General features: G+C 42.6%; 1 protein-coding gene across 6 annotated transcripts in view; it reads right to left on the bottom strand.

Annotated features, from left to right (window-relative positions):
* Positions 1-6,743: 6,743 nt before the first annotated feature.
* HECW1 (HECT, C2 and WW domain containing E3 ubiquitin protein ligase 1) overlaps positions 6,744-11,903 on the bottom strand; it is a 466,672-nt gene continuing 461,512 nt past the window's right edge. For all 6 annotated transcript variants that reach the window (XM_075827049.1, XM_075827050.1, XM_075827048.1 and 3 more), the window contains 3 exons: positions 10,421-10,535; positions 8,756-8,954; positions 6,744-7,167 (listed from right to left, as the gene is read on the bottom strand). In XM_075827049.1, coding sequence (XP_075683164.1) covers positions 7,056-7,167; positions 8,756-8,954; positions 10,421-10,535 — 426 coding nt within the window. In that variant the 3' untranslated portion in view covers positions 6,744-7,055. The remainder of the gene's footprint in view (positions 7,168-8,755; positions 8,955-10,420; positions 10,536-11,903) is intronic.

Below are 11,903 nucleotides of genomic sequence, written 5' to 3'. Positions count from 1 at the left end.
CAAAAAAATGTGATTTTACCGCACTGTGTAACTAGACTAAGGCCTTATTCAGACGGCCGCATTCGGTCCGTGACATACTGAGTGTGTATCGGCTGTATCTCACAGGCTGACCACAATTCATGGAGCCGGACTCCTAGCATCATAGTTATCAGTGTTGCTGGGAGTCCCTGCCTCTCCGCGGGAATACTGTCCCATACTGTAATGATGCTTTCAGTACAGGACCGGGGACAGTATTCCCACGGGAGGGGAGGGACTATGATCATAGATAACTGTGATGCTAGAAACCCGGCTCCCTGAACTGTGGTCGGTCCGGGAAATATGGCCGATACACGGTCCTTATATCACAGACCGAACATGGACATCTGAATAAGCCACTTACTTGCCTCCTATTTTTGGTGTGGATTGCGCACTGAAAATTCACTACAAATTACAATATAAGGCCTTATTCACACGAACGTGTTATACGTCCGTGATACTTATTACGTCGCACGGACTTATGTTAGTGAATGGGGCCGTTCAGACTGTCAGTGAATTTCATGCAGCTTATGTGCGCTGTGTAAAACTCACGATATGTCCTATACTTGCCCGTGTTTCGCGCATCACGCACCCATTGAAGTCATTGGGTGCGTGCAAATCGTGCACGGCACACGGAAGCACTTCCGGGTGACGCGCGTGATTCGCGCTACAGTAGGTAAAGAAGTGAAGGGAAACATAAAAGCCCCCCCTTCTTTACTGTGTTGTAACATCAAAACAGAGTGTCATAATGATGCCGGCTGCGCGAAAATCACGCAGCCGCGCACCATATGCTGATGCCACACTGAACTTTTGCTCGGGCAAAATGCAGCGTTTTTTGCGCGTGCAAAACGGACACGTTCGTGTGAATAAAGCCTAAGGCGATATTCAGACCAACGTGTGTGAAATCAGACGTGAAGAACGGCCGTTTTTTGTGGCCGATTTGCAGCCGTGCGGGACCCGTTTTCACACATCCCTCATAGACTTGAGTCTATTGAGGGATCCGTGAAAACTCACAAAAATAGGACATGTCCTATTTTTTTACAGGCCCTTCACACTGTCCGTTAGAACAACAACCGTGTGAATAGCCCCATAGAAATACACGCAGCCGTGTGACGGCCATTAAAAAAACGTCCTTCACACGGACGATTAACACGTTAGTCTGAATAAGCCCCAACTCATGTGAATGGGGTTTGTCAGAACGTCATGCACGTGCAGCATTTCACCCCACAAATAATTTTTTTCCAGCTTCCCAGTACATTATGCGGCACAATAAATGGTGCCATGAAAAACTACAACTTGTACCGCAAAAAACAAGCCCTCAAGTAAAAAAAATTCTAGCTTTTGGAAGGTGGAGAGGAAAAAACAAAAGTTAAAATCCAAAAAATGGCTGAGGAGGGAAGGGGTTAAATAAGCTGCATGCCTATTAGCCCTTATTCACACGACAGGGTTTCCCGGCCGGGTGACGGCCGTTCATAAATCAGCCGTCACCCGGCTGCAGTAGGAACAATAGACCCCTAAAGGGCTATTCAGACGACCGATTTTTTGACGGGCCGGGAAAAACCGGCCGTCAAAAAATGGGACATGCCCTATTTTCGGCCGTTTGCCCGGCTCCCATAGAAGTCTATGGGGCCGGGTAATACACGGCCATCACCGGAATGTGTCCCGAGTGATGGCCGTGTCTACCGTCGCTCGCTCTCTCCTCCACACAGTGCAGAGTGCATGTGAGGAGGAGGAGTGTATCTCATTCAGAAGAAGCGCTCTATGCTGGAGGTAACACTGTGGGGGTACTGCTGTAGCGACGTCCCTGCTCTGCTATGTGCAGGGGTACTGTGTGGCAGGGCTGGGGTGTACAGCAGGTGGAAGGGGGCGCTGCGCTGGCTCCCTTCCCAAATCGCCCTGGCCCGGCGAATCAGCCTCCTTTCCGCCCTGGCGCTTCTTCAGGCATCGCTACAGCTATTGCAGCCATAGCGGCTGCTAGCGGCGACACCTACCATGGCCGATGGCGCCGCTAGCAGCTGCTGCGGCTGCTACTGCTGTAGCTTCGTCCCTGCTCTGCTATGTGCTAGCCCCACTTTAGCACCCTGAAGGAGCGGAATCCCTGTGTGTTCGGGGATTCCGCTACTGAACAGAGCGCTTGATGTCTGTCCATATCTGGGCAGTGACATCAGGGGAAACTCCTGAAGCGGAATCCCCGAACACTCTGTGACCGGGGATTCCACACCAGGAGAAGCCAGTAACGTTCAGTGTCCATAAATGGACACAGACGACAGGGGCTTTTCCTGAAGTGGAATCACCGGCCACATGGGGATTCCCCTTCAGGAGTTGCCCCTGATGTCACTGTCCGGATATGCCCGGCCCGGAACGGATGCAAAACGAATGCAAACCGGCCGGGGAAAAACGGCGGGACACTGTCGTGTGAATAAGGCCTTAGGGTATGTTCACACAATTAGCAAAAACAGTCTGAAAATACAGAGATATTCAAGGGAAAACAGCTCCTGATTTTCAGAAGTTTTTTAAGCAAACTCGTGTTTTTCGCTGGTTTTTTTACGGCCGTTTTTGGAGCTGTTTTTCTATAGAGTCAATGAAAAACGGCTCCAGAAACGTCTGAAGAAATGACCTGCACTTCTTTTTCGCGGCCGTTTTTTTACGCGGCCGTTGTAAAAAGAACGGCCCATCGGAACACAACGCCGTTTTTTTCTCATTGAAATCAATGGGCAGACGTTTGGAGGCGTTCTGCTTCTGATATTTCAGACGTTTACGGACAGAAAAATGGCCGAAAATAAGCTGTTTGAACATACCCTAATGTTGCAGAATTGTAACGTATTTCATCCTTTACAATGTTAAGGGTTAATTTGCTGTAAATCCCCAGCAAATTCTGAAACGCACACATTGAGGAATTTGGTGCACAAAATCCGCATCAAAACCGCAGGTAATTCCGCAGGTAAAATCTGCACCTAATAGTGAGTTTTTTGATAAGTTTTTAGGTACGGTTTTTACTTTTTGATGCGGAAATAGGTGCAGGTTTTATGCTGCAGATTTTTTTATTATTTTTTAAACTAGTCAGAAACAAATCGCCAAGCGGAAACACAAGATAAAGTGACATGTAGGATATTTTCAAATACGCACCGCAGGTACAATTTTGTGCAGAAAATGCGACATGTAGATGAGATTTCTTGATCTCATTTACTTTGCTGGTACTGTATTACACTGCGGATTTGCCGCACGAAAATACCCGCGACAAATTTGCACGTAATAAGTATCGTGTGCATTTGGCCTAACAGTTTTTTTTAACTCCCACTACGGCCCCGTTCACACATGTTGGATTTGATACGGTTCCGATGATATGCCGATGATTCTGCATCCCATGCATATGAGGTTTCCGCAACCCAGTTCACATGCTGTGAAAAAATTTCCACGTGTATTTTTGTCCGCACCATGAAAAGAAATCCACCACATCAATAAGTAGCATGCGACTTATATTACATGGAAAAGCCGAGGATGAGCAACTTTGAATGACACTGGGACTTAGGCCTTGTTCACACAGCTTTTTGCAGGCAGAAAAATTCCTTCAGGTTTTCTCTGCCTCCCATTGATGTCAATGGGAGGTCAGAGACGGAAATACCTGAAGAAAGGGCATGTCGCTTCTATCTCGCGGGAAAAAAACGCCTTCGCCTCCCGTTGAAATCAATAGGAGGCGATTTCGGACGTTTTTTGCCACGGTTTCCGCTGGAAAAGATGTGGCAAAAAAAACTCTGTGTGAACAGGGCCTTATTCTCGTGCGGATCTGCTACACACTTGTAGCATCTGCGCCAGGAGTCAAAGGGAAAGCCTCCGATTTTTGCTGTGGAAAAACACATTGAACTTTAATGGCAACGTAAGTGCGGAGCATTAGTTATCCTTACATCCTCACAAGCGCTTCCCCCTCCCTTAAAGAGGCTCTGTCACCAGATTTTGTAACCCCTATCTCCTATTGCAGCAGATAGGCGCTGCAATGTAGATAACAGTAACGTGTTTTTTTTTTCTCAAAAACGAGCATTTTTGGCCAAGTTATGAGCATTTTTATATTTATGCAAATGAGCCTTTCTTAAGTACAACTGGGCGTGTTTAAAGTTATGTCCAAGTGGGCGTGTATTATGTGCGTACATCTGGGCGTTTTTATTTCTTTTACTAGCTGGGCGTTGTGAATGGAAGTGTATGATGCTGACGAATCAGCATCATCCACTTCTCTTCGTTACCACCCAGCTTCTGGCAGTGCACAGACACACAGCGTGTCCTCGCGAGATCACGCTGTGACGTCACTCACTTCCTCCCACAGGAACTTCATCGCGTCGGACGCTGTGTGTCTGTGAACTGCCAGAAGCTGGGTGGTAACGAAGAGAAATGGATGATGCTGATTCGTCAGCATCATACACTTCCATTCACAACGCCCAGCTAGTAAAAGAAGTAAAAACGCCCAGATGTAACGAACACAATACACGCCCACTTGGACATAAATTTAAACACACCCAGTTGTACTTAAGAAAGGCTCATTTGCATAAATATAAAAATGCTCATAACTTGGCCAAAAATGCTTGTTTTTTTAAAGAAAAAAACACGTTACTGTTATCTACATTGCAGCGCCGATCTGCTGCAATAGGAGATAGGGGTTTGAAAATCTGGTGACAGAGCCTCTTTAAAGGAACAGTGTTACCACAAAAAAATGTTTAATATGTTAAAGATGTTAGTGCTTTATTAAAAACGTTTGGATTAATTTGTGTGTTTGTGTGTTACTTTTTCTTATTTTTACACTTTTTCTTCCCTATGGGGGCTGCCATTTTTTTTTCCATTTCTGTATGTGTCGATTAACGACACATACAGACATGGAATACGGCAGCTCCAGTCCCATAGGGACTGCGAACGGGGCCCGTTCCATCCACTAACATGTACGCCGCTGTGTGGGAACGGCGCATGCGCAGCTCCCACACAGTTCAATTTGAAATGCGCGCCGTCCGGCGCCATTTTCCTGTGGACCGGAAGTCGCGGCCGGACAGTAAGATTACTACTTCCGGTCGCGGCTTCCGGACTTGTGCACATGGAGCAGCGGCAGCAGACGGAGCGGATGGACCGGAGGGAGCGGCGGCGACTGGAGCAGGTAAGGGATTTCTATGTATGTTTGTGTTTCAGTGTGTGTTTACTACTGTATGTAAACCTTCTACACTGTGTGTTAGCTCAAAAAATGGCGACACACAGTGTAGGAGGTTAGACCGTTCAAACCCCTCGTTTCTCCCGGCACTAGCTAGGATAAAGGAGGGGGGGATGCTGAGAGCTCCCTAGAGCGAGGGCTTTTTACCCAATTTTGCAGCATAAAGCAATGTGGTTGCTTTACCACATGCAATGCTGCAATTTTGGGAATGGCTCCATCTAGTGACCAGCAATGGGAAATATTATAAATTAGAATCCAATTGAATCCAATTTATAATATTTCCTGACTCGTGAAAAAAATAAATAAAATTAGAACAATGTTTAATCACCTATACACTAATTGTTTAACTAAAAAAAACAAACATGTTTTGCTGACAACACATTCCCTTTAAGGTCCCTTCACATCGTATTGTTGCCCTAAGTTTATCGTGTAGTCAGGAAATCTCCTACCTTACAGTATAAACAACGTAGACGATAATTCACAGGGCTCCATTATGTCCTTTTAGCCTCCGTCGGGCTGGTGGACGTTGGTTTACCTTCTTTTTGAAGGATGAAATGGCGTAGTAAACTTTGTTATTCCGGAGTCCCCAGGCAGCATCACAAGTGCTCTACCTGTGGACTTTGTCCCTGGGAGCTCCTGACATCACTGTTCATATATGTAAAGTGACATCAGGGGATTCTCCAGGGCCGGAATCCCTGGCCAGAATGTTGCCGACGCTCCGGCCGTGTACTCAGGCTTTGTGCAGCTTCGGACGTCACTTTATGTATATGGACATCAGGAGCAGTGCCATAGTCCCTGGGCAGAGCGCTAGTAGAAGGCTCCAGCCCTGTTCATGGACAGTGACTTCAGTAGTTTCCCCTGGGCCATTCTCCAGGCGACGTATCCCACTATATGCCATACAGTCGGATACGTTTTAGCTAAATAGATCAAATTCCGGAGCATGAACCGGTCACTGCCGGCTCCATGGTTTCCTTCACTGTAATTGACATCAGCACCAAAATCATTTAATGCGAATAACGTACAAACGTGAGCGCCACACTTTCCGTTGCTCACCCCCGGTAATGGAGGGGGGGGGGGGCCCAGACATTATGGCTGTATGGAGCCCAGAAATTCCTGATGGCGGCCCTGGACGGGATCATTGCCCCAGGTGAAGCAACACCTAGCTATGCTGTGTATTATGAGAATAGCTACATCCATAATCCATACATACATAATAATGTTCCTAACGCAAATCCCTAATATAATATTTAATGGCTCCAAAGTGGAGGTGCAAATTGTGACGTTCTGAATATTTCCACAATTGATATCACCAGAATAATTTCAGTTCCTCAAACATTCAATGTGCAGCTGAGAAACGAAATATCATGTACAGTTAAATGAAAGCTTAAGGTCTGACAGATTTATATTTCTCTTGCTATATTAGTATATTACCCATAGATTAGACTGGACTGGAAATTTGCATGTGTGAAAAGATCTAGAATGACACGACCATAAAGTAAAGAATCCATGTTGATCAGGCCATCAAATATTAGAAAAAAACATTGCTAGATGCAGCTGTGTTTTAACTTTATTTTGAAGGTATGCACAGATATACAGAGCCTTGAGTCCAGGTTTTTTTTTATATTGCATACGGCTTTGTAGATTGCTGAAATCTGAGAAGGAAAGCACAAAGATAAAATCTTGGAGGGAACCAGTTCCCCATGCATGTTTATAAGTAGCTCCTTTTGTAACAAGAATGCCAAAGGAAAATATAAATAAATAAATATAAATAAAAGTGCAATGTGAAAACAAGACCACAACGACAACCTGTGCCTGTGGAATAGGAGGGTGAAGTCAGGAAAATAATAGAAGTTCTTGCTCATTCAAGTCCAAAGGTGCTTGTCTCCTCAACTGCTATCAACAACTTTTCATTTAACATGGAGTAAGATGGGTACGGTGGCAGGTCCAGGCGGTTGAAGCATGTGTGCGCCCTGTATATAAAAAAAATCACAGATGATGCAGGATAGAATTTTGCTCTAATATCTAACAGAATTTTTTTTAAACAATCAAGTTCATATATTTTTTTTCTTAATGTGCTGTAATGTAAAGTCTACCTCTACTGTAATGGAAGGGGCAATTATATTGCATTATATGATAATTCCTAATAACCATTCAATCGCAGAATCTGTTCGCAAACTATAGTATACCTGTGCAGGAAGGAAATGACATATTCTCGGGGCCATCCCTGCAACATGACAATAGACTTCAAGCTATGTTATGGTAGTCCGTAGCCTAGGATTCATAAACAAGCTACAGAAAACCATAAGGGGGGGGGGGTCTATAGTTTGGTGACTAGTTGCTAAAGGTACCTACACTTCTTTTACACTAGTTTTTATAAATGATCCCCATCTTATTTCTAACATGGCAATTTCTTTCTATGATCCAGCACTATCGACATGATAATTATATGGTACTGGTCATTATACTTTATTTTCTTTTTTATATATAGAGCGTCAAGAATTTGGTACCCTGTTTTTCTCAGAGAGCTGTTTATCTGGGCAGCATCTGTCTGGGATCAAGCATACCTATAATAAGCGCTACACTTCCTCAACCCCCGAAAGGAACACTAAACCTAGAAATGAATAATAACAGTAAACAGGAGATAAACTTGCTTACACTGTTTGCCAGTCTTGTAAAATCCTACAGAGAACACATGGGTTAATTTCCTGGTGCTCTCTTCCATTTGTGGTTGGTAAATGACTCAGGGCGGGGATTATCCAAGGGGGAAGGGCTTAACAGTCTGTGTGTCCTACTGCAGACAGAGCAGAGGGGGGAGGCTCCTTCTATAGCCAGTTATCTAAAGGCCTTTTTACATGGGTCAATAAACTAACAAACAAGCATTTGTACGATCAGCCAACATACAAGCAAATGCTCATTTTTTAACTGATTGGATATTTTATGCGGCCTGAAAAATGGACGTTTGTCGGCAGCACATCTCCTTGTGTGAATAGGGGACTTGCTGCTGACAAGTTGTAAATGTATGGAAACTAACATTCATACTAACGATTGTTTGTTTCCATACATTCTACTCATTGCTCAGTTTTAATGGAGCAAAGAAGCGCCGATCGACATGCTGTATTGTGTAGGAGGGGAAAATGATTAATCTCCTCTGACACACAGGAAAACTTTATTTACATATTTCTCAGTATTAATAGCAATATGAAACAAAATAAGATCAAAGGAGGGGAGGAGATAAAGGAAAAAAAATCGCGAGGATATTTAAATTTCTTGTGAATTTTCTATGTTTAGTTTTCCTTTAGGGAGGCCTACTATTCTTGAATCAAGGCTTGGTGAAGTGCTCAGTAAAGGACACCACACTCCTTGGCAGCTTCGGCTGCCTCTTCTGGAGGGGATAAGCTGTAATAGTGAGAAGTCCCATGAACACGCAGCTACCTTGGAACAATTTTCTTTGCTTTCTATAAAATGCATAGTGGCCTTAGCATAAGAGACTTTATTTGTGTAATGTGACATTTTAATTACAGATGGTTTGACAATAATATATAACATTATAAACATCACCTTGGAAGAGATGTTATCTTTCCCCATTTTTCTATACAGAAGCGCCTGAGTCCATTGCTGCCACGTAGGGCTGCAAACCCCTCATACGGCACACTAGATGTCCCAGTCACAAACTGTAAAAGCCGTAACCTCTGCTCATTGTTAAATCTCTCCACGGCTGCCCAAAACCACCGGATGACAATGTGGCCATCGTGATACCCTACAAAAACAGGAAAAAAGTGCAGACTCTAGTTACAAACATCGATATATATATATATATATATATATATATATATATATATATATAGCAGCCATATATATATATGGTATGAGATTTCCACATTGCAGTTGTAGTGAATTATTTTTATTATGTTTGGGAGTTTCAACCTGTTCTTATAATAATTTTGTGGAGCAGAGCAACATTCACCTCAGAGCTGCTGAGTTTCAGTAAGGTTTTTATGAAGGCCTTTAGTTAGGTACTGTTAGGGTATGTGCACATGACAATGCCAAATACGTCTGAAATAACGGAGCTGTTTGCAGGAGAAAACAGCTCCTGAATTTCAGACGTTTTTACAAGTGCATGCGTTTTTCGTGGCGTCTTTTACGGACGGAATTTAAGCTGTTCTTCATTGGAGTCAATGAAAAACAGCTCCAATTACGTCCCAAGAAGTGTCCTGCACTTCTTTGACGCGGCCGTAATTTTACGCGCCGTCTTTTGACAGCGACGCGTAAAATGACAGCTCGTCTGCACAGAACATCGTAAGACCCATTGCAAGCAATAGGCAGATGTTTGCCGCCGTATTGGAGCCGTCTTTTTAGGCGTAATTCGAGGCGTAAAACGCCTCCATTACGCCTGAAAATTGGTCGTGTGCACATACCCTTAGTGTGTGGGACTGGTAATTTGACTTTGTATGACTATTTGTTGTATGATCATATAGGCCTGATATCAATTATTATTTGTACAGCTTGGTTGTTTTTATGGCAGTTTTGAAAGCTGAATCGTATTACTAAAGATTGATATATTTTTTACTTATTTTTTCGTGGCTAGTGAGAATTATATGTGCCCCACATTCCAGCTTTAATGTTTACAATATTGGATAAATTCCTAATTATTATTACTATGTAAATTTGGCTGCTCCGCATTACGATTTCCAATTTATATAATATTAAAGAGGTTGTTTAGTCATGGGGCGGTTTTTCATACTGCTGACCACAGGATAGGTCATCAGTATGTGATCAGTGGGGGTTCTGGCACTCAGGTGAATGGGAGCAGAGATGCAGTAACCCAGCATGGCTGCTATACAGTGGTTGGAGCCTTCTGCTTCCGGCACCGACTGCTCAATAACTTATGGTGCCGGAGGCAGCCGAAACAGCTGATCAGTGTGGGGTCTGTGTGTCGGACTCCTGTGGATATGTCATTAGTATGAAAAACCGCAGCATGACCAGACAACCCTTTTAAGTAGAACACACAAAAAGGTGTTAATTTGCCGTATTAGTATCAGTGTTACCACTGAACTCATATAAAACAATACTATTTAGAAAAAAAGACACATTTTTAAAACCGTATTATTTCATCCAAATCCAGCTGAAAAATAAAAAAGGCAAAATATTTTTTATACAACTTTTTTTTTTTACCAGGATTTAACATCTAATAATACAATGCATAAAACAAGTTATGTTCATTACCTCCTCTGTATTCTGTGTTATTTCGCCAATCATTTAGGTCAATTTCTGCTGTACCCGCAATGACTAGCTCTAGCTCTCTAGCATCAAACACAGAGACAAGTCTGGAGTCTACAACCTGAAATATAAGAATATAGAATCAAGTAACTGAATTCAACTGTTGAAGATTTGGGCTGTTCTTCTAAAAGTTAATTCAAAGTACAGTACATTCATCTTACCATTGATGATGCCCACTCAGGGCACTTTACACGGGCCACATAAGATAGCATTGTAAAAATAGCTGGGTATATTAGTATGGCCCATTTTTAGTATGTCTTTTCGACCTAATAAATAATTTTTGAGCCATGCCATTTGCAAAGCAGCTGCTCATTGAGTGACAATACTGGATCTGCACCAGTACAGATCCAGTATTATCACTTACAATACTGTAGGTCTTGGAGTGACATATTTATGTGAACTTCCAGCACTTTCAGTCTCCACAGACAGGGAGTGGAAGATAGTTGCTGAGATCCAGTACTGAATCGTGGACTGGCAGGTAAATTCTTTAGGAGTTATGATATTTGGCTCTGTTTCCACGCTCGACTATTTTTTTTTTTAATCATAAGTTGGGTGAAGGGTTCTATCTCTAATAGAAGAGTGGCCCTCTGTTCTGGCTCATAGAGGGGATCCCAAGCGGGGGACCCCCTCTATTATGTCCTTTTGCCCTAATAGGGCATATGGAAAAGGGGTCTTCTTCATGAGACAACCCCTTTAAATATGATGAAGGGACCTAGATGTCCTGAAACATGTTACTACTTGAGACAATAAAGTTTCCTTAATACAAACTTTTCAATACAAGATCAACAGCTAAGCCATATATTTTTACCAAAATATACTTTCATGTAATATTTTTTATTTGTATACTATGATACATTAGCACTAGAGTTTCCAGAAAGTAGAATGGGTTATTTTGAAGCACAGAAATAGTGACACAATTTTTTTTAATAACATTTCAGGATGAAGCTCTCATTTCATAGCAATGTCTTTAGTTATGTTATTTTGATTTTGTGTAACATTCAGAAGCAGCTTACATGTAATCTTGTTGCATCGCGAGAAGAAAACACAAGTGTGTAATATTTTCTGAAAACAAACTACAACATTCTGACACATCCAGTAAACTTCTTTGTCTACTGGAAATTTGTAAAATGCTATGACTTCCCCCAACCTCACAGAATATCTTTAGTATACCTCTAACCAATGCAAACAGTATGGCTGTTCCCAGAACTGAAACGACACTCTAATGCTGCATAAACTGATTTTGTACCCTGAAAGTTTTAGGACTGGAGGGAATTTTGGATTCAAATGATTATTATTTATGCATACTGGACCATGGATATCAAGTTTTACCATACAATCTCAATCCTACAAAAATACGGAGCAACAACGTTCAAATGTAAATAGGACATCTAGTCTTTATTATGCATCTTTAAACATAAATTTCATACCA

This window comes from Rhinoderma darwinii, chromosome 5 (assembly GCF_050947455.1).
Source record: "Rhinoderma darwinii isolate aRhiDar2 chromosome 5, aRhiDar2.hap1, whole genome shotgun sequence".
NCBI classification, from domain to species: domain Eukaryota; kingdom Metazoa; phylum Chordata; class Amphibia; order Anura; family Rhinodermatidae; genus Rhinoderma; species Rhinoderma darwinii.
The sequence above is the reverse complement of the archived record's forward strand: the minus strand, read 5'-3'. Positions and strand labels throughout refer to the sequence as shown.